General features: G+C 34.4%; 1 protein-coding gene across 4 annotated transcripts in view; it reads left to right on the forward strand.

Annotated features, from left to right (window-relative positions):
• The window catches only part of DACH1 (dachshund family transcription factor 1), a 367,142-nt gene that overhangs the window by 149,936 nt on the left and 191,240 nt on the right, over nucleotides 1–25,966 (forward strand). For all 4 annotated transcript variants that reach the window (XM_040991306.1, XM_040991304.1, XM_040991307.1 and 1 more), the window contains exon 2: nucleotides 8,145–8,260. In XM_040991306.1, coding sequence (XP_040847240.1) covers nucleotides 8,145–8,260 — 116 coding nt within the window. The remainder of the gene's footprint in view (nucleotides 1–8,144; nucleotides 8,261–25,966) is intronic.

The following is a 25,966-nucleotide window of genomic DNA, read 5'->3' on the forward strand; positions in this document are numbered from 1 at the left end:
TAAATTTTTAAATCTAATTCATAATGTGCATATTTGTGAATGAAATACTTTGGTTGATGATTTCAAACATTACATTAATGTAAGGTGTTTAAAAGATTGCTGCTTTATGTAAATGCATCATCTCCAAATGGAAGATAGTATGTATTAGTCAATTTAAACAACACTATTAATGTGATACTTCTTAAATTTTACACTGCTGTTGAGTTATAAATATCTTAAAAAAACACTGGAATTCTTGTAATTATCAGGGTATTCAAGATAGTTTCTTTTAAAACTGTATAAATGATGAACACAAAATTGATTCCTTTTATACTAATGAAATATTAATAGAAAAAAAGAGCAATTTCTGCCCAGTCTCCTGGGGAGAAAACTGGAGATAAAACAATGTGTAGTCCAGTTTGAAAAGGTATTGCCAATGTCTTCTGCAACTCTGTGTTTCAGATAGTTTATGTCATAATTTTTATATATAAACTTAGAATTAAGTGTCTATTCATTAAAGAAAACACTTTTATAAAGCATTAAATAGGGTTCATTGAATGTAAATATATGATAACAGTGGTTGATGCTTATGTAACATCTGTGTCAGGTAATGTATTAAGCAAATTATTAAATCCTTGCAGGCTGGAAATAGCCTATCTCTGCCTTAATATCATGTTTTCATTACTTCGTACACCTAGAATCCTCAGGGAATTTCAAAAAGTTGTCAGGACAGCTCTGAGTTCCTGGGTTGGTATTTGAATCACTGTGTTTCAACACTTTTTTTTTTGACAACTCCTGATGTGTTACACAGTGAAGGGGAATAGCAGTTGTACCTATTTTATATAACAAGTTTCTCAAACAAATTAGTTACTTGCATTTTCTCCAGAGGTAGCATACAAATAACTTGACAATAGAGAGGGAAAAGTGTATTGTAAATTGTGTCAGCGCCTTAGTCTGCATTCATAAGCTGGAGACAAGATTTTTATAAGTTCTGATTTTACAAATTTTTTTTATGCATATTTGAACTTACAGCCTAAAGATCAACAGATCCAACCAGAAATATCATTTCTTGTCTTGTGATTGATCTGTGAAGATGTTCATACCACATATGTGTGTGTATGTAGACTTAGTTACTCTACCAGAAATTGTTCGTATTTGATTTATTAAATCTGTTGTATGTAATATGCTGATGTATGCTTAATGCAATTCCCCCCTCCTTAGTGTGGCTTTAATATACTTTCTACAAAATATTTCCTTCTGGTGTATCAAAATATAGCAACCATAATTAATATTGAGAGAACAGACTTTTTGGGTACCTGTATTCATTTCCTGGCTCCTGCTCCTGGTTCCAACTTTATGTATTTAGGCCTAACGATGTAGCAGTGAAGGTGTGCGTAATTGAATTCCCATCTGCTTTTGAGACCTGTGTTGGTTTGTTTCCTTCTGGATCTGGCCCAGACACAGCTTTGGTCATCATAGGCATTTTGGAATGATTCAGTCACTGTGTTGTATGTCTTTACCCTCTCACTCTATTTTTCATGTAAGTAATAAAGATTTAAAAGTCTGTTGGCTAATAAACATATCTTCCTGTTATGTGTACAAAGCCTTGTAACAGTAAACTGTTACAAAGGAAATTGATTGGCTACTAAAGACGGATTTCATCTATATTAGTTGATTATATGACACAATTTTTAAAATCCTTTGTTGTGATTCTCTATATATCTTTCTATCTTCCTTGAAAGGATATCTGGGACTGTATCTTATTACTGTTTTCAACAGATACTATAGGGAAAGGCACATCGACATGTTCATTTTAATCAATAAGCAGATATGCTCCCGTGGTGTCATTGCATGGTGCTTCATCTCTGGAGTCCCACTGCCTTGGTTCATAGCCTACCTCCACCATGTTTTATCTGTGGGAGACTGGGTGAGTTCACTTCCCAGTGGCTCCGTATTCCCGCTAGTAAATAAGCTTGATGTTACCTATCTCAAGATTTTATTATGAGAATTAAAACAATTAGGTTACTTAACCTAGTCCCTGACAGTTAGACAATATAATGTAACTGCAATGATTTTATTATTTAAGACTTCAAAACAGAATAAAAACATTGAGAAAGAGGATTGGAAATGGCCTATCCCACAGAGAACAGATGGGTAGTATCCTGAGGTGGGAGCAGTGGATGCATTTTGGAACCAAATTAAAGATGGTCTGCAACACAGAATGACGGTCAGTCACAGCCGTCCAAGCCATTAAAGAGCTTTTGAATTATTTGGATTAATCACAGCCTTTCAGAAAACTGGAGAAAAAGATGATCAATAACGTAACAGCATGTAAGGAGGGGACATATTTATTTCTAAATTGAGGCTTATGAATCAGCAGTTATTCTGGTGAAATATAATTATACATACATTAATCTTAGTAAATCCTTTACAAAATGGGTGGATCTACGACTTGAGGTTTATTATGGAAGGCGTGCATGATTATTTGCTGTTTTTATGTTCGTAGACTCACTTTTATAATTTTTGTAAAGGTACTATTTCTACATAGAATAATCTGCTTTTCAGCATATATTTTAGAACAGAAATGGAAGGGAAAGAGAAAGAGTCAGAGGGCAAATTACATGTGGTTCCTGATGTAGGTAGTGGTAACCCAAGCACTAAGAAAGTTTAATCAGGATCGTGAGTTGCTCATAATAAATTATCTGGAAAAGATGACTAAAAAGTTTTTTTTTTAATGTATTTCAAACATTAAGTCTATGTGCTTCAAAAATATTTGGAAAGTTTAGTTAAAATATAAACTATTTTAGTGCAAATGATTTTGAAGTCCATTATTAATCTTTTGTAATAGGCATTTTAAGATACTGTTGAGAACTTGTTCATGTACTTATAAAAGGCAACCTAAAACCATGAGTTATCAAAAAAATTATGTAATAACCCATCCAAAAATATCTACTTAAATATTTTTATGTTTCCCTTCAGTGTTTTTTAAAATATATATTTATGGCTTGCTTTATTTGATTATTCTCTATCCTTGTACAATGATACATCTGTACTTTCTTGGCCAAGGATAAGTTGTAATTAACAGGACTTTCCTTTAGTCCTACATGACTTGATGGAAAGTCATGATGCAAGGGATTTAAGTAACCTTTTTATGTTACTTACAAAAAAACATTTCCCCATTTATCATAAACTTGGAAACATCATTCTTCATGATCCATTCAGTAAGAAATATATATATATGTAATGATATGTGAGATGTGTGAGATATTTATTAAGTCCTCACATATCTATCTAGCTTACTAGGACAAATTCATGCAATATGCTATACGTAACACAGACTGGGAGCTCTCATGGGATTGAGTAGGTTGGAGAAGGCAAGTATATTGTAGATTCACGATACCAACTGCTTTCACTCTTAAATGCTCGTTTGTGTCTAACAGCTGATCTCTATGTTCTTTTATTGCCACGTTTTCTCCTCTGCAGTGTTACCCCACAGGGTATTTCATTTTATCTTCCTGCTTAAAAGAAGGTCTCTCTATGTCTTGCTAACCTAATGTCTGGTCTATTACTTTGCTATAGTAGCTCTTTTCTCTTGCATACATTAACAATGCATGGGTGAGTGCAACCCTTCTTTCCTTTCTCCAGTCAGTTAGGATTTGGACCCAAAGTTTCTGCTGGGTGATTATTTTCATATTCTTTAATTTGTAGTCTCTGATATCTCTTTGCCTCAACTCTCAGGGAGAGAATTGAACAAAATTTCTCTAAACCTACTTAAGTGTTTAGAAGAAGATGGTGACTTGAAGAAAGTTGGGGAGCGAAAAATCTGCACAATATTTTCCTTGTAACATTTCTAATGTACTTCTTATTATTTTATGTCTATCATTGTCGTGGTTTAATTGAATTTGCACTATGAAGAATATGTCAGAATTTTAATAGTTGAGGGAGACAGAAATTCTCCTGAGGTTGACTTATTGTTGTAAGCCACAGGTAAAAGACACTACCAGGTGATCTGTCTGGGAAGAGGCCTTCAGAGCAGAATAGTCAAGTTACAGAAAATCATTCTGGAAAAATTCATGTTTTAATCAGATGCCCAGTAAAGCTAGGGAATTTGCTTAAGGCCACACATTCTGACAAATTGATAGAGACAATATTACAACCAGATCTATTCAGGTCTTACAGTCTGTGTCACAGCACTGCGTATGTTCTCTTGGAAGTTCTCTAAAACATTTTTGAATGAAATTTAAGACTTCTACAATTCAGTTATCTTTCCTTGAAAGCTTCTAGAAGTTAAGGATCCAGATTAAACAAACATATATATTTCAACTATAGGACATTGCAGTAGTTCATGAAGGGCTACAAGAGAGTGTTGTTAATTACAACTTCCCTTTGGCTAAGAAGTTGTGAATGACTCCAAGAGGAGGTTCCCTATAGTGTAGGTCTTAGTGCAAAATTTAAGTGATCTGATTTTTTCTTCTAAATATTTTCTTTTAGCTCCCTTGTTAGGTGTAAGAGCTCTCACCTAATTGTAAAGTAAGTCCCAGTGGGGTGTTAGTAGATGGCTTTAGGGTGTTACCACCACCAAGAGTATTTGCATTTTAATGAAAGGTTCTAAGGAAGCTTAAAGCTTTAAGACTAAAAGCAACAAATCTCTATTGGTGGAGTTTGAAGCAATGTGATAGATTGGGCTGAGGATAGCTGTGGTGGAAAGAGCCCACTGGGTCTATTCTAATCACAGCGTGAATGAAAGTGTTCTTATGTAGTTGCTTGGCTTCTGCTTCCAGTGAAAGCTGTGAGGACAACTCCTGTGGCCTGAATAATAAAGAACTCCTAACTGGTTTTTATTTTCTTTACAAGCAAAAGTTAAAGGCATAAGAACTAGACATTTTTACCTTCATCTTCCTTTTCCACTCTCTCTCCATACCATCTTCTTGGTGATCTTAAATCTCTTTTCTGTTTCTCTGATTTTGAGAGGCATATTTGGATTAATGTTCAGATTCAGCATTTCAAACTTTTTTGTGGGCATTATTTTCATTTTCTGAAAGTGTTTGGACTGTTGGAGTTGAAAAAATAGGGTACTTGAGGAATTTGGAGAAAATAACTTCACAAAAAGTGTTAAAATCTAGTGAAAACAAAAGGTAACTAGGAGATGACGAAGTGCTTTGGGATACGGAGGCATATTTTATGCATTTTCTTCGATGCAATCTTGGGAGTGAAAAAGTTACTGTAATCAGTGCAAAAAGGGTTGTAATATAGTTGTTCACCATTGGCTATCGATTGTAATTACATTAAGAATAATGGCTAGAGACTAAGAAGGAAGATTAGTAAAAGTAGAGAAGAGCATGGGTTGTTGTTAGAAAATAGTTTCGTTGATAAAAGTACCAAGTACCAAAAGTACCATAGTACCAAGGCCCATGTCAAGGAGTGTGAATCCAATAAGGGAACATTGCTCTGTTTAACAAAATTATTCATTATTAGTTTAATTGACTTATGAGAGAGAGAGAGACCCCCGCTGCTATCTGCTGGTTTATTTCCTTAATGTCTTTGAAGGTTGGGGCTGGTCCAGGCTTTGCTACATGTGTCAGGTCAGGATTTGGTACATGAATCACAGGGGCCAACTTACCTCACTAATTATCTGCTGCCTTCCAGGGTATACATTGACTAGCAGCTGCTTTGGAAGCAGAGCTAGTCAAACGCAGATGCTCCACTGTGAGACGCAGATGTCCTCAAGTGTCACTAGTGTGCCTCATGCCTCCTGCTCCTTATAAGTTTAATCATAATGGAAAACATGGTCAATTTTGTGTTTCAGAGAAATTTCTCTGGACTCTAGTTGTCTGGGAGGTAAGGGAAGATAGAGACAGATCTTGAAAGAGTTTGGAGGGCTGAAACAATAGATCAAATAAGAAATGAAGAGACTGGCCTGAGCAGAGGGAATGAGGACTTAGTAGAGGATATAGGTTAGATATCTTTATAGGGGTGATAATCGAGTGTTCAAAAGAAAGAAAAAACACAACTGGGCCCTGATTGAGTTCCAGCTCCTGCCTGGCCTTAGCTAGGGCCAGTCCCAGCCTTCACAGACGTTTAGAAGTAAACCAGTTGAGGCTTTTTAGCATAGTCCACTAGTTGCTACTTTGTTGAGCCAGCAAAAGAGAAATAGGCTTTAATGGGGCAGATGCTGAGTTCAGATTTGGACAAGCTGAGTCTGAGATTACTAGAGAGTATCCCAGCAGAGATGTCCGGTAGCTAGGCGTTAATCTGTCTGAATCCCAGGAGAAAGATCTGGACTGCAGATGTATGTTTAGCCTTTAGTCTTTAGCATCTAAGTGATGACAATGGAAGCTCTTACTCAGGGAAACTGGAGAGTATCAGATAGCTGATGATTAATCCAAGTCAAACAACCTAACTGCAGAAGAAGAGCAATTATGGAGAGTAAGAAGTTGATAGAGAGATATTTAAACACAGGGAGCAGGGGAGTATCTCTTCTGGTTCATAAAATGGGCAAACATCAGTTCCTGGGTCTTCCTATAATGCTTTCTGGATCAGGCCCCAGACAGTAAGTCCAGCAATCTTGTTCTCTGCTCCTCTTCCTGTCTCATATGTTTGAGTTGAATAATCCTATACAGCCCAATATTTTGACACTTTAAGTTCTTTCTCATATTCTCAATGGAGTGGGGTTTTTTGGTCAGTTCTTTTTTGGTTTGTGTCTATTCCTTCAATATTCTCTTCTAGTGCATCCACTACCATCTTTCTCTCTGGACCATGGAAGTATTCCCACCTAAATTACAATTAATATTTAAATTGCAAGTTTCTTCTGAGTTATAGCACATTGCAGTTTGTTTCAGAGTTATTTATGCATCATACTTTTCCGTTTGGCAAGGTATAAGCTCCTGAAGACTAAGAACCAATTCCTCCAAATTGGCCTTCATAGTGCACTGCTTTGAAAACAGTAGGTAATTCGTAATTATTTGGTTAGTACCTACCTATATTACTTAACCAAAATAAAAAGATATTGGATCTGTGAATATTCTGATAAGGGAAGGAATCTAGGCTGTGGCAACATAAAAATGCCTACTTATGGAAGGCATATCTAACATCTAACAGTTGTAATCTTTTTTAGGCACATGCTGGCCAGATAAATGATGGGCGAGCATTGCATAAAAGCTTATTCTCAATGCAGAGGTAAACAGTGGGAGAATCATTGCTAAAGATATATGTTTCAAAAATTGGCCCTTTAAACTCTTGATGAAGTATTCATACTAGCATGGTGGATATTTGTTTCCATTTCCTTTTCTGCTTTTATAATTTAAAATATTACTTTCTTGCAATGAGCATGTAAAGAACAGGTACTGCTAAAACACACATACTAAGTCTATTTATCTGAAAGGAAGATATAAGATGCTATACTGGCAGTTATGCAGTTTCTACAGACAGTCCCAATTTTTCCAATTTATTTTCACATATTAAAAATAAGGCAACTGGATTGCTCACTTAAATAGAATAAGGGTTAAACAATAAGTTATCTTTTAAATGAAAAAAATAAAGAAATTGCAAGACCTTTTCACATCTTAGATATGTATTGTCATTTATCATCTAGATATCAGGCTAGCAGTGCGGAGTAATAAAACATATCATCGCAAAAATGTGCCATAGGTCTGAATCACTCTTTCATTCCACCTCCCAGCTAACTGTAGTATTAAATCAAACAAGCAGAACATTTCCTTAGGCAGCCATTGCCTTTTAATTTCCTGAAGAACCTTAAAATATCATTCATTACAAGTACTACACATATTTGGTTTTTAAAAGTCTCATAAATCAATAGCAGGCTGACTGTAATAATTATTACAAGTTAGTGCATAATTTTCGTGCTGAAGGCTGCATGCAGAACTTTAGCATATGCAAACGAGGCAATTCAAACTGTGTATAGATATTAATATGAAGAAGCAGGTAACGAGGTGCAGGCTATGAATTATGCATCAGGAGTGGCTGATCTTCAATGAGGAAAATGAATTCAGCATGTAATCTAATTAGTGATGGAAGTCTATTACATCTAACTGCAAAAGCAACCGTCCTTGAAACAAATTTATTTACAGTCCATGTTACCACTTGAAACAACTTTGAAATGATGTGTAAGACAACAGCTTAATTGTAAAAATTTTTGTTTGTTTCAGTTCTCGACCTGGAAGGCCCCCTAAGAGGACTCAAAGTGTCACCTCCCCAGAGAACTCGCACATCATGCCACACTCTGTCCCGGGCCTCATGTCTCCCGGAATAATACCACCAACAGGTAAAAATGCTACTTATTCATGCCAAATTATTAACAACCAGCGAATGTCTTATTTTTTATATAAGCCTATTGTGACACTGATATGTATATGCACCAATTAAATTTTGTGTACACTATGATAATATTAAACAATGACAGTTTGTTTCACAATTACAATTAACATCATTTTATAATTCAAAACAATATGAAATAAGCTTAATTTAATGAAGTGCTAGGTGTTATTTTAATTAGTACTCCCACAAATGTCAAAAGTCTTAAGTTATTATTCCGATATGCTTGTTGAGGAATGGAAACTCAGAGACAGTCTTTCTTTCTTAAGGTCGGTCACCTGCAGGTCTCAGTGGTCATCACTCACACCAGGTTCTCTGGATTCAAACTTACTCTTGTTTCTCTAAGAACTCAGAAACAGACACCTGTCAAAATAGAAGGCGATAGTGAGTCAAAGAGAAATGCCTTCAACTTTTTGTCAAACTTGTACAGTTCTGTAGGAACATTTGAAAGTGTTTAGTCCTAGAATTTTGAAAATATCTAAGCAAAAAGATACCCTTGACCTCTCAAGCTCCATAGTGCAGGCAACTTTCACGATGTGCAGCAGCAAAAATAACTCAGTTTATTGGTAGTGCATGGATACGTTCATGGATTCTCATATTTTTTTAATACATGTGTTTACTTACCTTCAGTGCTAACAGGAAGTGAGTCAAATTTTGAACAAATTAAAGCAATGTTGATATTATTGTCTAACATATTAAACCTTTGTGTCAATTCTTGCTCTCATAGAGTTCATATAAATGTCATCTAATAGAACAAGAAGAATTAACCTGGCAAGATGAGAAGAATATTTTTTTTGTGTGTTCTGAAATCTCTTGTTTGTGTTTTCTGTTTGCTTTGTCTCATTTATCTTAATCTTTGCTCTAATATAGCTGTGAATAATTTGATTTCATATAGCTTATTTGGGTGCAAATTCATTGAAGTCAATGCCTGACTAGCCTTATTTACTTCTGTGAAAATTTACCAAATATTAGGTGAGTTGTGAAGCTATTTATTCATATTAGATATCTAATACTTCAGCAAAACTTCCAATGTTCTTAATAGCAACTACTTGAAATTACCACGGACTCTTATTGTTTATGTTAATTTTATACATGAAAATTTGAGAAATACAAAAATAAATCAATAACTGAAAGATTATTCAATTTTAAGGGTTTTTAAATCATTTCCTTTGATTAGGTTAGTTGGATTTTTTAAGTAACATTCTTACTCCCTGACATTCTAATTTTAAATACTTCATTTAAAATTGTTCAACTCGTATCACTTAAATTTAACTAAATAGCAAAATTTCCAATTTTGAGATTTGAAAATATTATTTACTAAATAGGAAATGCTTATGCTTAGATGTGCCTAAGAGTCAAAACATTCAGTGTAAGAGAGGAAGAACCTCACATTTTTCATAATTACCTTTTCAATGAACTAAATTATATATTTTTCGAAGTAACCATTTAACAGTATCATTACTCCCATGTTTGACAAGCCTGTGTTGACTCTCAAGTCTTGCATAATCAGTTATCTGCAGTGAAAACTCTGTTCTAGATTGTGTCCCTATTGAAACACACATGACCAAATTGTTTGCCAACGTTTAATCTTTTAAAGATAATGCATACTTTGTAACTTCAAAAATGGGGAAATAAGATGATGTGTCACAATTTAGCTATAGCTACACCTCCCTTGATCAACACCATCAAATAACTTTGAGCCAAGTTGAATTTTAAACTAAGAAAGTTCATAAACAAACAAACAAAGGAGAAACTGTAATGCTCCTGTTATTTTTGAATTACCTCGTAACAGATTACATATATCCTGAGTAGGTGAACATTGACACTGAAGAAATATACATTTTTAACTTGAATCGTTATTGTGGTTATGTACTTTTATTTTTTTTATTTTTTTTTTTTGAAAGATTTATTTTTTATTATTTTTTCATTGGAAAGGCGGATATACAGAGAGGAGAGACAGAGAGGAAGATCTTCCGTCCGATGATTCACTCCCCAAGTGAGCGCAACGGGCCGATACTATGCCGATCCAAAGCCAGGAGCCTCTTCCGGGTCTCCCACGTGGGTGCAGGGTCCCAAAGCTTTGGGCTGTCCTCGACTGCTTTCCCAGGCCACAGGCAGGGAGCTGGAAGGGAAGTGGGGCTGCCGGGATTAGAACCGGCGCCCATATGGGATCCCGGGCGTGCAAGGCGAGGACCTTAACCACTTGCGCCACCGCGCCGGGCCCGGTTATGTACTTTTAAAGAAGGATTATCTTAAGTGTTGCTGTTATTGTACAGCTGTCCATTTACCATTGTTTTTGGTAATGTGCTGTGAACACAGAAACCAGGAGTTTTTAAGCTTGCTAAGGTTTCTATTTTTTTAAAAAAGATCTTTCAGTTTTCTAGAGAAGAATGAGGACATGGAGGCTCCTTAGTAAAGTAGGCATGATTAGAAAAAGGAATGGAATGGAACCTGGCACATAGCTTCGAATGCGCTCACTGCTGTCTATTTTATTTACATTCAACTCTTAGACATTGATCCAAAGGTTTGAGCATGTCAGCAGTTTGACAATTCCACATGAATGGTGTTACTTTAATATATTCAATACAATTTTATTACATGGGTTTGTTCTAGATGGGCAAGTTCAAATATTAGGGGATATAGAATAATGTCTGCAAATATTGGGGGAGCCCATAAATTATTTATTTAAAAATTACCTAACAATCTAATGATATTAATAACATGCTATCATTCTCAAAGCATGTTAAGTGTATTCCCTAGGAAGCAAGCAGTGAATTGTGACTACGCAACTCAGTTTGAGTATGTAGACATTTGATATCCTAGGACTGTGTTTATTTCTATCTGCAACTTTCCTAGAAGAGCCAACTGTCATTCTTCCTGACATAGAATAAGTAAAGTTGGTATTAAAAAAGTTAATGATAAAATTTTACATCTATATTATCGTCATAGAACAAACTGATTTCTACTTTATTTTTAACATCTCAGTTTGAATTTTCACGTTTTTAAAACAAGAAGTCATGGACTCTTGAAGAAACTTCTAGTTTATGTTTCTAAAACTTGCAAAACACAGGCATCAATATAAACCTCAAAATGGAACAAGAAAGAACGTAGGCAAATGAGACCAGATCTGAGATTCTATCTGGAATTTGAATTGTTGCCTACCTGTGAATGTTGATCTATACTTTTGTATTTCAAAGTAGTAACATTTGTGAAGGATAAAAAAATTGCAAATTTATCTGCAAAGTAGCCTCATCTTGCCCTGGAAGGGGGTAGGGGCTGGCGGGATGAATTTTAACAAACATCATAACAATCCATTGATTTATTCCTAACAGTTCTCCAATTTATTTTTGTTTTTTAAAACAGTGTTTCTTCCTAATCCTTATATTATGTATTTATATATCTGTAATGAGAAGCCATATAGGTTGCTTATGGAGTATTTGTTATTTTTATTGCTTGAGTGGGCTTTTATGTAATCCTAGAAGGGGGTGTGGGCAGATGGTGATAATTTCCAAAAGTTATGGTTGTCACTGGGTACCATAGCAACCAGGAGGTGGAGTTAATGAAAGCAAGAAGGCTCTTTGTGGAGTCCCATAAGCAGTACCTCCTGCAGTGGTCACTACATTTATTTTGACAGAGCACTTGTCATAAATCATTTTTGCTGATAAAGTTTGGAAGACATTTACCCTAGCCACGGAGTGCCAATAACATTTGCACTTTTTATAGAACCATGTCTATTTTACAATCAAAGGGCTATTTAGGCATTTAAAAATACTTCTCTTTGTGTCAGGAGTATAACTTGGATAGTATTTTTGGCTTTAGGTAAAAATACAAACTTTGTGAAACATAATGTTCATGTCAACAATAAGAAGTAACTCATTGAGCTTCAAAATTTTACATATAACTTTAAAAGAAAAAATTTTATGCTTTTTATTCAAATTTACTTAATTCAAATGAACCAATGATTTATATTTTTGCTTCCTGGGAATAATTTTACTCTCACTGTCACCTTGTGATATGATTCAGAGTAAAGAAAACAAAAGTCCACATATACATGTATACTTACACATATATACACATACTCTGCTTAAAAGGCATGATCACACATGGTGGAAATATGTGGTATTGAAAAAATCCTGGGCTAGGATAATATTAATCCAGAGAAAATTCCATTTTTATATTCTTATCTTAAAGAAAAAATGTTTTCATATAATACATAATGAGAAGTTATTCTCATATATTCTTGATTTTTCCTTCGAAATCTGAGTAACCAGTAATAACATCAAAATCAGCTCTCTGGTAATATCAGCATTTCTCGTTTTAAATATGTTAAAGGTTTCAGCTTCATAGAAAAAAAACATTCATTGTAGAACTGTCCTTGATAAACTGAGAAATTAATCCTAATGAGTATATTGTGTTGCATAGGGAGACTCTCAAGTAAAGGTAACTAAAAAATGCAAAAATAAAACAGTCCCAAATAAACTGTTCTCACTAATAAATACAACGTTCTCCTGAAGCCCTTTACTTAAAGAGCAAATATAATATTGTTTAAAATTTTTATAGTAGCACTATAAAGTCTGTGTGTGTTGTCACACTTTTATATAAAGAGAATATTCATTAAGTTTGATCACCAAATACATCGAGAGCAATTCAAGTGATTTGTAACTATTTACTACATGACTTGTCATTTTTTATTTTTTGATGAACAAAGTACATAATTTGAGATAATCAACCTGAGCACTACACTTGATTCAGTTTTACGCAGTCCTGAGACCTGTGTTGAACACTCTGCCAGCTTTCTGGGATTGTTAATACAAACTGTATACCTTGAACTTAGTTACAAAACACAACACATTTATTCTCATAGTTGTAGAGGGCAAAAGTCCAAGAGAGCCTCATGGGGCTGAAATCTTGGTGTTAGCATGGTCACAACCCTTTGAAGACTTAACGATCCATCCCTTGTTTCTTTGACATTTTGGTCGCTTCCATCTCCTGGCTCATGGTCTCCTTACTGCATTGTCTTTGTAATAATCTTCTCTCTCTGTCGTCTGTCTGTCTGTAGTGTGTATGTGTGTGTATCTGTCTCCACATACTCTTTGCCTCTGCTTGTGAGAGCAGTGCTGATTCTATTTAGGACAGGTTGACTAATACAGGATAATCTCCTCATCTTGAGATCTTTAACATAACCACATCTCAAGAAATTTTCTCAGTACAAAAGAACATTCGCAGGTTTCCCAAGGTAGGACACAGGCATGACCCTGAGGGCAGTTGCCAACCTAGCACATGTAGCAAGTCACTTTGCAAGGTTTTGTGGGAGGCAGGGTGTGGAGTGGGGAACAGGCACATGAGCATAACCTCTGGGGATTTCAGCTCATTTTGTTCACTAGAGTATCGCAGTGCATTTTATATTGCCTTGAACAGAGCAGATATTTAAAACAAATATGTAGTAGAGGATTTCTTATGGAGTTATTATGCTTGACAGTTACAAACTCAAAACATTGTGCTAATGCGGCTTCCAAAATCCTGGAGAAACAGATAGGTCCTAGATTAAATATTTGGAGTCTGTCTAGAGTCTATTACACACATAATGTATAGTATAACATGTACATGGAGGACATTGGTTATTTGTGTAAAGGTTACGATGGCCCTAACATATGAAATTGGCAGCCCTAGATTAATGTTCTAGAGGAGCAACATTTATAGAGGTAGTTCAAATTGAGAACATATTAGTCTTTGCTGTTGCTGCATGTTGATATATGAACATGCATAAATATCACTATAGTTCTGATATCCTAATAATCTTTCATAATTAGAACTCTTCTTATAATACCTGGATATAGAACTAGTTTTGTATATGTTTAAAGAAAATATAGATTTTAATTTAACTGAATGTAAATATGAGTTTGGGTATAAAGAACTACCCAACTGATACATTTATTTACGTTACACATAGTACACATCGTGTTAGTGCCCTACTGTCCAATCACAATATACCATGAGTCCCTTACTAGCACAGAAAATCATGGAATCTTTTTTTATTTGCTGAGCTCTTAGAGCAAAGATCTGTTATTTTTAGATTTAATTGAATAACCACATATTACTAGACTCTGGACAGGCCTCTCATCTACTTAATTTAGAAGAAAATTACTGTCCTTTCTTCCCTAATTTATTTCGCTTTTCCAAGTTCTACTGTGTTCTGTAATCTCTTATGCCTACATTGAACTGTATTAAGAATTATAATTTGCTTATACTTCTCTCTCAGTAGATTTGTAGTAATGAAGTTGCTAATGTCCTTAATTGGCTAATTGCAAGATATTATGTGCTTCCTCTTTAGTAAGATGATGTCTCCTTTGATGAGAAGTTTATTTACAGTGAGAATAGGAATTTATACTTTTGAATCAGTGTTTTTAAAAAGACTTATTTTCTTTGGAAAGGCAGATTTATAGAGTGTAGGAAAGACAGGAAGAAATATTTTCTGTCTGCTGTTTTGCTTCCCAGGCGACTATAACAGCCAGAGCTGCACTGATCTGAAGCCAGGTGCTTCTTCTGGGTCTCCAACATGGATGCAGGGACCTAAGGTTTTGGGTCATTCTATACTCTTTTCCTAGGCCATAAGTAGGAAGCTGGATGGGAAGTGAAGCAGCCAGGACACAAACTGGTGCCCATCAGGGATTCTGGCTCTGATGAGGGGAAGATTATCCATAGAACCACTGCACCAGGCCCTTGAGTCAGTTTTTAATTTTGAGAGTGGTTGTTATGTAGATTGGCTAGAACTCGCCATATTATCTATTTATTAGATCAGTAGTGTTCTAGTTTTTGCTTCACCACATATCACAAGTTGTCTGCTTTTACTCATTGTAATTTATTGATCAGTATGAGGTGCTACAGAAAGAACCTAGGTTCTTTTCCTAACCTAGAGAAATGCAAAACTATGAATCTAAATATTGTTTATTAAGGGAAAACATCCAACTTGTCTACATATAAAATACTTACTCTTAAAAGTGTGGCCATTGTTGCCATGTGGGGAGTGAAGCAGCAGATGGAATATCTTTCTGTAAATCTGCCTTTTCAATAATTTTTTTTTAAGAAGCAGTGTTGTAGAGCAAATGATATGCAAAACAACATCACGCTTTTTGACCCTCATATTGATAGCTTTCCTTTTGGAAGCTAACTTCAGAACTCGAACTTCTGCCTTAACAATGCACTTTAAGAGGGCTACAGCCATACAAATATTGGAACTTTTTGTTCTCTCTATATTTTTAAGTATAAATTTCACTACTTAAATCTCTCCTTCCTGAAGTAACAGAGTTGCTACTTGAGGGGGTTGGAAGGAACAACATTTCTAGACACTAAACACAGAAAGATCGTGGATTTGGTAAAATATTTCATTTTGTGCCCTAAAAAAAAATTGACCTATTCAAGAATAGATGTAATACCTAACTTTACTCCATTTTGTGTGAAGCACATGTGGAGATTTCATTGGCATCATCTGAACACTGTAGAAGAACTTTGGAAGTCATTGTTTTAAATGGACAGGAGTTTGAGTAAAAGGGAAACCGAAGTACTGTTTTACGTAACACTTCCGATGACATCTAAAATATTATGTTCAGTCATGGCACAAGAAGTTGGTCATGATGCAGTGGTGAGCATTGCTACAAACAGCTGAGAAACTAGAAAGGTGGTAAATTGGATTAAACTTGCACATGCCACACCATGCTCCCCTATGGAAGCTAGTTTGAGTCCTGGCTGTTCCACTTCCAATTCAGCACTTTGCATATATGCGTAGGAAAGCAATAGAAGATGGCCCATGCCCTTGTGCCACTGTCACCTATGTGGAAGGCCTCTTTGGAGTTCTATACACCTGTCTTTGGGCTAGACCAGCTATAGACACTGAGGCCTTTAAGGCATAAACCAGCTGAGGGAAAATTTCTCCTCAAATTTCAAGTAATCTTTAGATTTTGTTTAATTATTTATTGCAAAGGCAGATCAGATTTATGGAGAAAAGGAAAGGCAGAGAAAATGATCTTTCATCCTTTGGTTCACTCCCCAAATGGTTGTAATGCCTGGAGTTGAGCGGATCTGAAGCCAATGGCCAGGAGCTTCTTTTGAGTTTTGCGTGTGTGGGTTCAGGGTCCCAATTCCCCAAGCCGAAAGTGGAAAGTTTGATGGGAAGTGGAGCAGATGGGACACAAAATGGGTCCATAAAATATCTCAGTGCTTGCAAGGTGAGGATTTAGCCACCGAGCCACCACACCAAGACCTTTAAATTAAAAAAAAAAAAAAAAAAAAAAAAAGAAGAAGAAGAAAAAGAGCAATCTAGATAATATAGATTTGGAAACAATGTGGTATTTAATCTTAAGATTCAGAATAAGTCTGAAAGTTGATGATAGCGGGCCTGACGCTGTAGCCTAATGGTTAAAGTCCTTGCCTTGCATGTGCCAGGATCCCATGTGGGGACTGGTTGGTGTCCTGGCTGCTCCATCTCCCTTCCAGCTCTTTGTTTATGACCTGGGAAAACAGCAGAGGATGGTCCAAAGTCTTGGTACCCTGCACCCCTGTGGCTTCGAATCAGTTCAGCTCTGGCCATTGCAGTTACTTGGGAAGTGAAATAGCAGTTAGGAGATCTTTCTGTCTGTTTCTTCTCTCTGTAAAATCTACCTTTTCAATAAAAACAATAAATAAGCCTTTAAAAAAAGTTGATGATAGTGTTGTGTCATACTATCTTTTTCTGTGACAGGTTGATGGGTTTGCAAGGAGGGTTCTTTGCTACAGAACTGTCTGAAAATGAAATGTGTTACTGATATCATCGTAGTTCTGCCAGCCAAAAATGTGCTGGATGAAACTCAGATGCAAATTTGCTAGTCAGTGTCTATATTATTTTATTTCTAAAAATATTTTCAAAATATATGTATTTATATATATATTTTTGAAAGACAGATAGACATATGTTCCATGTACTGGTTCCCAAATTCCACCAATAGCTAGCCTGAAGCCAGGAGCCCAGAAATCAATCCTGTTCTCATACATGGGTGGCGGGAATCGAACACTCGAACATCTCCACTGCCTCCCAGAGAGCATGCTAGCAAGTTTCTGGGCTAGCTGTGTCACTGCAAGAAAAATCAGGCATGCTGAATTGGGATGAGGGCGTCCCATATGCTGTCTCAGCCATTGTGTTGGGTGCCCACCCTTTAATTTATTTCATAAGCTTTTTTATATGTTATGCAAAGCAGCAACGGTGAAATGAATTTTCTTCTTCCTTGACCATCGATGATCCACTGCTCCTTATGACAATCACTTTGGTTAGGGCAGTTTGAAAGTTACTGTGTAGTAAATGGGCAGCAATTTGGATAAGTGTATCTTGCTCTCTACTTAGAGAATTTGATTATTCTGTTTTGTTTTATAGCACTGTTCTAGAAAATCAGTATAATCGGTTAGTCATATGCATAAATGAAGTCTATGGATATTCCTAATATAAGAAATTGATACTTCAATCTTATTACTACTTGCTTGCCTTTCAGGACACAAATACTTTATAAGCCTGTGATTTTAAGCACTATCACTGTTATAATTTATATTCTATCATAGTTTACTTTCAGAAATATGAACATTACAGATGCTAGTGAACTTTAAACATGCAGATTGCTTTTGGTCCATTATGGCTGTATGCAGAGCTATTTAATTGTTGGAAATGAACCGACATATTGTAAACAGTGAAGCTGCTTTTCAAATGGATAAAACTGTAGCCTAATTCAATAAATTGTATCAGAATATTCATTGAAGAAGTAGGCAGTTTAGTGAATGGGATGTCTTTTTTAATCATATTTATATGTTGATATGGCTAAAGACATATATATATATATACATATATATAAACACACACACGGTAGACCAAATCATTTACAGGGTTTTTTTTTTTTCCATTTTTGCCTTCTATAGAGAGGACCACCAGGGATTACTTCCGCTCGCCTCTCTATCCTTCCTCTCCACTCTCTTCCCTCCTTCCCTCTCTCTCTCCCTCCCTCCCTTTCAGCCGGCCTGCCTGCCTGCCTGCCTGCCTGCCTTCCTTCCTTCCTTTCTTCCTTTCTTCCTTTCTTCCTTTCTTCCTTCTTTCCTTCTTACTTAATATTAGAACACACTTAATATGTTCTGGCTCTTCAAAAGAAATTTATTTTTCTAACAAAATATTATGATGTGACTCCTAATTTCTTCCACACAACTTGGTAGCTGTGTGACCTTGAGGAACTTTATCTGGTTTCATTTCTTTAGTTAGCAAAGCTTGGTGATTGTACCAAAAGCAGAATTTCAAAGATTGAAAAAAAAAAGTTAAGAGTCTTGTCCAAATTTTACTGTTATATGCTAGCCAATTCAAGTTTGACTTCAAAGTATTGATTGTTTTCCTGCATCAAATTACTTTCTGAAATACCACTTCATCATTCATAATCCAGCATAACATTTGCTTTATCTCTTATGTGCCAGAAAACTTCTTCAGCAATGTATCTTGCCATCAGTTTTATTATGATAGTTTTTAATACTGAACTTCTGCCCTTTTTTCAAAGAGAGTATCAGGCACTTATTTTCCTGAACACATCAGTTCTTGGAATTATACATTAGGAGTTGTTCTGATGCTGATATCATCAGGTTGTAATTATTGCCTTATATTTACAAAATTAATTTTCTGTGTTTCGGTTAGTTTAAAATCTTTTTGCTCTGGTATCATGCTTTTTTGATGTCAGTGAATTTTTTTCAATATTAATTATAGAATTTTATGATTCATATTTAATTTATTGTATTTATTGCCTTATGTCAAACACTTTGATGGAATATCATTACATCAGGTTAAACTTAATTCCATTATTTTTCATTTAAGAAGTATGATCATTTAAAACTGTTTCTATTATGTGTATGTGTGTGTTTATATATACAAAATATGTGTGTATATATATATACAGTTAGATTATTTCTTATTTATGTACACACATATATACTTATATACACATGTATAGAATATGTGTATGTGTGTATATATATATACTTATATAACACATGTATTCTAATTATTTGAACCTTTTCCCTGAGTATGTGACTTAAGGAAACAGTGTTGAGTTTTCAAGAATTAAATGGAATGCAACACTTTTTGGGCTAGTTATAAATGTGTAACATAATCATCACAATTGCCTTTAAATATGTAACATTATTAATATAGAAATCAATAGAATGTTTATCTCTTCTGTAGAAAACAATTTTTTGAGTTATTTTTACTGTTAGGACATCTATTTTCTAATTTTGGAGCATTGTCCACATTTTTCAAAATTTGTGCTTCTATGTAGAAGTTTTATTCGTCTACCAATGAAATAAATGTCTTTTATGTTTTATCTTATATTGATTGATAAAATTCTCTGAATTTAAGAAAAACATTTGTAAGTAAAATCACATGGGCTCATCTTTATTCAATTGAATATAAATACAAGTGTTTCTAAATTCTAAGAAAATTAGTATCTTTAAATACAACATAATGATATTTGGAGATGATTTGACCATCAGATGCCTCTCATCATAACTAACCTTTAAGTTACTTATGGAATAAATTTGATTTACGGATAACATTCCAGGGAAAACCTGTTACCATATGACCTGTCTGTATGAGTTGTCTGTTTGATTTATAACAGCAATTGCTTTCTCCACATGAATTTCATGGCATAATAATATTCTGTGAAATTTCGAAGTTATAGTGGGGTCCACATCAATCATCTATAATAAAATACTATTTGTATCAATGAGAGGATTATTGAAATATCGATTCTTTAGAAATATGTACTCTCCCAATATATCGATATTGTTATTAATGAGATGGGGCACCTGCTTCTTTTGATTTTCATTGAGTTAACTAAAAAAAATCTCAGCAGCATCACTATCATTGTTGTACCAACTTATCATTTCACCAGTGATTTTTATTTCTCTCTGATTGTGCTGATTGCCCATCCAGCTGACTTGCTTATACTATACATGTTGTTGATCTGAATTCAAGCAAATATTGGGTTCGATTTCAGGATTGTAACTTGTACAGAAGGACTAGCACCATATGACTGAGTTTCTTCTATCTGTAAGAATAAGAGACTTAAAGTGAGCTCTTAGCTCTATGAAGAACTGAGGATGCTACTGGTTTTTTTCTTAGTTCCACTTTATAAATTGTTATACCTGGTGCATTTTTATAATCTTTCATGAATGAGTGTTTCTATTCTATATGAAAAAATCAGTAAGTAGAATTTGTCATTGTAATCAGCAGTTGTTTCATATTTTACTTTTACTTAGCTTTGCTTCTAAAATGGAGCATCAACTACTAGCATGGTGTGTTGCTTATCCTTTGGAAATATCTTTATGCCAGCCTTGCATTAGTGATCATTACATTTGCCACTGATTTCTTATAATTCTTTAACAGATCACATACTTAGCATTCCTTCTGTATTTGAAAAACCAATGAATGCAAAGGAAAGCACAGGGTGTATGACTTCATAGAAATGAAGCTTATTCAAATTTATAAGCCTAATCACGTGGTTTAGAGAGGCATGGCTAATTTTTTTTATGTAAACCACAAGAAGTAGTACAATTTTTCAATTGAAAAAATGTTTGAAATTTGTGTCAAAAAGATGAATAATTCTCACATCTCTTTTATGTTCTGATATGTACAATATTAATGTTTATATTCTATGTAATGGGAAGAAACTAATCTTCTAAACAAGCATGCAATTTACTGGAAATGTTACTATTTTTATATGGAACTAATATTTATGACTGCGTTATTTATCATGGCATCTTCAGTTGATATGACAATCTTCAAACAATGACTAGTATGTGGTACAATGATCGAGTTGCTCTGTGGAATTTTTGTGTTTGTGTCTGAGAGCTTGGCTTCAAACCCCAGCTACCCTGCTTCACTTCAGCTTCCTGCTAGAGCACCTTGGGAGGCAGTGAATGATGGCTTCCTTGCTTTCCACACGGGAAGCTCAGGTGGAGTTAGAGACTGCTGGGAGTGGCTTGTCTTGGCCCTGGCTGTAGCTATATTGAGCATGTGGGAAGTGAACCCTTGGATGGAAGATTGCTTTCCATCTTTTTATCTGACTTCCAAATAAAATGAGAATATATACACAAAAATTTAAAAAAATAAATAGGGAAAGTAAAAAAAACTGTTGAGTGATCAATACTTGTAATATCTTTGGTAATAGCCAGTTTTTGTTCAATCTATCATCTGTGGAAAACTATAAAAAGGTATTACTTACGGGTGAATTAAGAAGCACAAACTTTACATAATTTTCTCATGTTAAAATCTGCTTACTAATCTACAGCCTCATATTTTCTTTAATAAGTTATATCCCTTCTAACATTGTTGGAAGTTTGACAAGGCTATTTTAAAATAATTATATTTTAAAGAGTTAAGATATTTAGTTCCACAGATTTTTCAGGTTTGCTACAAAAGGATGAAAGGAGAAATGTTAAAAATTATATTTCAAACCTCGAGACCAATCTTAATAAGCCAGTATATTTCCATTTTATTTGAAACTGGCTATTGCCTTGTCTATGGATAAGCCTATTAAACATTTCATTATTTCGCATGGTACTTTGCTTGCAAAATAATGCACTGATTGTAAAAGTTTTGTGTTACAGTTGGCTCTGAGTAGTTTGAATAGTTAAACCAAGTAGAGTGTTGCTATAAATCAAAGCATATTATTTAATCCTAAAAAATAGAAAAGTGAATTTTTATTATTCATTCACTCTTGTGTATTCATTTGCCCTATTGTTCATTAGTGGTAAATCTCCAGGGTATTTTTGCTTTGTGCAGTTTATCTATCACCTCACTGAAGCAATGTAATAATTAGTGCATAAAGGCAGTTCAGTGTGGGTTCTTTGGCTCTGACAATAGTGTTAGTGCTTTTCAGTATGCAATTTCAAACACTAAACTGATAAAACTTGAAAAGTAGTTGGAGCCATGCTTCAAATTTCTCTTATGATATTTAAAAAAATAGAAAAGCTTTGCACATAATTTATGTCATATAACATATTCTTTTGTTTATTAATGCTCATTATTGCTTGGCTCTCTATGAAGTAGGTGCCAGAATATACTATGTCTTTCCCGTTTTCAAAATGTAATGAACCAGTCATACAAAAATATACTAGGGTTAACTCATATTTCTAAAAGTAAATATGACAGATGTATTAGTCTGTACTTGATATCATTCCATTTCTGTAATGTGTCTAATAATTGTATTTTAGTTTTTAGCATATTCACATCAAGATTTCAATGAATTGTAAACACTTCAAACATTCATAGCTAGCAAGCATTTAAAAATCCACATTTATTTTATTCTTCTTCTTTATCCTACTTACAAAGGGATAAGTTGTTTCTAACATTCATGGAAAGTTTAGTCTTGCTAGAAAGTGATCTGTAACATTTTGTATTTTGTGTTGAATCTCAAAATCCAAATGAACGATTTAAATATTAGGACCTTGACTTGACTCACCTTTGCTTAATTTTGACAGTTGTCTTAAAGTGAATTTGGTGTTTAATGAAATTTTCTGGACTGATAATTCAAGACCTGAAGGGAACAATTCTAGTGGTGAGAAAGTAATTTTCTGGCCTAATTACACCTTTGGCCTCGCTACAAAGTCTGTCAACAAAAATGCCAGGTTTGATCATGATATTTTTTGACGTGTATTCACCAATCTACTTCACACAAGAGAATTTTTTAACAATAGTATGTGGTATTTGCAACCTAACTAAGGTTTTACATTTGGGAATAAAACATCAACACACTGCTGTCAATAGGTAATTCACTTACTTTTTTTAATTTGAAAAATTATCTGGCTATTAATGAACTTTACATATCACACTTTTGGAAATCTTCATGGCCATATTATCCATATTATTTGAGATGACATGTGAATTATACCAGATATTACTGAATAATGAGGGTCTTTTTTTAATTGAAAAATGAGCTTCTGGAAAAGCCTAGCAGAGTTAGAGAATCTAATAGTTGAATATTCCCCAAACTGGGCTTCTATTTAAGTTTGAATCATTGGTTAACCTCAACCACTAAATATTGTTGGACACTGAAAATTCCCTTATATTTCTCAACGTGAGGCACTCTATGTTTGGCTGTTTTAGGAGTAGTTGAGGTGTCAATGCTTGAGGTTTTTGTGCAACAACTCCTTAGCAGAAGGCATATATCTGTTATAATAGAGAGATGTCCATGTTTCCTGTGTTAATCCAAGCTCTACACCCCAAACCTGGTCAATTCACTCATTTTGGCATTTTTCTTTCTCTTCTTCCTCTTCTCATGTTTTATTCAGAACATTTTTAATGTCAAGTTTCTAAAGGGAACCTATTTTTAGCACAGGCTCAGATCTGAGAAAAAAAGAATATACCCAATTGGTATAGTAAATTATTGTCTCTCTTATTTCTTAATATAATTGTTTCATCACTTTTGATAAATGTTTGTCTCGGTTGGAAAAGTTACACATACACACACACACACACACACACACACACACACACACCCCAGTTACACGTACCTAAATTTCCAGAGAAGTATAGCGATTAACATAGTGGTGAAGATGCTTCCGTCCATGTCAAATGCCCAAGTTCAAGTCTCACAACTAATCTCAATTCTGTATGCTGTCAATGTGCACCCTGGGGGGCAGCCGGAGATGTCCAAAGTGCTTGGGTTCCTGCTACCCACGTGTTACACCCAGATGGAGATTTTTAACTCCTGGCTTTGGCCTGGCCTTGCTCTGGCTGATATAATTACTTGGGAGGTAAATCATTGGGTGGGAGGTCTCTCTCCTCTCTCTCACTCTCACTCTCTCATTGGCTATGTGTGTGTTGCCCTGTCATGTCTTTTGGACTTTGAAATGACATTGCTAGTCAATAAACTATAACTGAAGGTACAGAGTAGCAAATACCCAAAGTTCTATACAAATGCGCTTCGATTTCCACAAGGGAAGAAAAATCAGGGGGTTAAGGAAATTTTTGTCATCGAGGAAAGTGGCGTTTTATTTAGGCTTAAAATGGTCATAAGTAAACTTAAAAAAAATCCATTTTTATGGTTAAAATATGGAAAAACAAATTTGGTGACAAGTTTGTGTAAAATAGATTTAGTTTTACATTAACAGAAATTAGACACAACTATATGAAGTTTCAGTATAATGGTTTATCGATTAATATATGTGTAATTTCTATATCATTAGAGTGTAATTCTTAATCTCTTGGAATTTGTTGTATTTCTGAGTCCCTATACATGCGTAATATATGTACATATATACATATGCTTATAACATATACAGAATATGTATTAGCTCATTTAGTCTTGAGAGGATATCTTTGGATTATTACTATAGTTTCCAGTTTCAGGAACAAATTTCAGTATTAATTTTTTATATTTTAAGTGTTAAACTATCTTAAGTCTCTCTACATCATTATGTAATATCCCTGTTTATTTTATCAGCAGCATTGTGTCTAATTGTTTATTAAATTTCATCACTATTTATTTTAAGAAAAACACATTTTCAACAATTTATTTCATCTTGGGAACCTTAACAATTGATGTATCCTTCTCAAGTAAATTTTTTACATTTCCTACAAAACCTCAGTGTACTGTTACTGATGCATTGAATGAATTAGGTCCATTTCGAATTGGTGACTTATGAGACTGCTGCTGAACTCTAATGGATGGCATTGTTTTGTCAACATCCTTGCCTGCTTAGACCACCTCAATAGTATTATGTCCATTTATGACTACTATGGCTTAAGAAGTTGTGATAGAAAATAACCTATTAAAATTGGATAATCACAATCGGAAGTTATTCATATTGATGGAAAGAAATGGGCATATGGAGTAGCAATGGAGCTGTATGTATGGACATGACCACTCTGCTTGGACACTTAACAAAGTATAGATTAATTCTTCATTATACCAGAAAACATGTCTGAATTGTTTATGCGCTGTTTTCTAATGATCTGTCATCCTCTAAATTGTTATCATCACTTTGCCAATATTAATTTCCAAAATTTTACATCCAACACTAGATATTAGAGAGTTTTAGTTACATCCCCTGTTATCATTTAATGTTTTTCAGTTTTTAAAATTAACTTGTAATTACTTTTCCGTATTAATAATAATTGTTCCTTTTAAAAACAGTGATTTTTACTTTAAATAGTTAGAGGCAAAAAAAAAAAAAAAAAGACGCAGACCCAAAAGTTAACAATGACTACACAGCATAGAAACACAATTTACAATGGAAATATTTTAGAGATTTCAAAGCTCTAACTTACATATTTATTGTGATACATTATCACATTATCTGTCAAAAACTTTATATGACTCCTGATATAACCACATTTCCCACATGCAAAAATTGTGGTTTAAGTTTCTACTCAAAATCAATTAGTAAAAATCAGAGTAATTGAACTTGTAACTTGTTCTACTCATTCCAGTGAATTCATTTAAGGAAAAATTGTGCCATAACCCCTAGATATTTGGATGCCTTATCGCTAGTAAAAATAGTAAATGATCTTGTTATAACTTTAATTCCACTGATTACCAACTATATATGAAGTGGTTTATTCTCAAAGTGTACAATACAGATTTTGTATACCAGATCTGAAATA

The sequence above is a fragment of the Ochotona curzoniae genome, unplaced genomic scaffold (assembly GCF_017591425.1).
Source record: "Ochotona curzoniae isolate NIBS_2020 unplaced genomic scaffold, NIBS_Ocur_1.0 contig_64, whole genome shotgun sequence".
Taxonomy (NCBI): Eukaryota; Metazoa; Chordata; class Mammalia; order Lagomorpha; family Ochotonidae; genus Ochotona; species Ochotona curzoniae.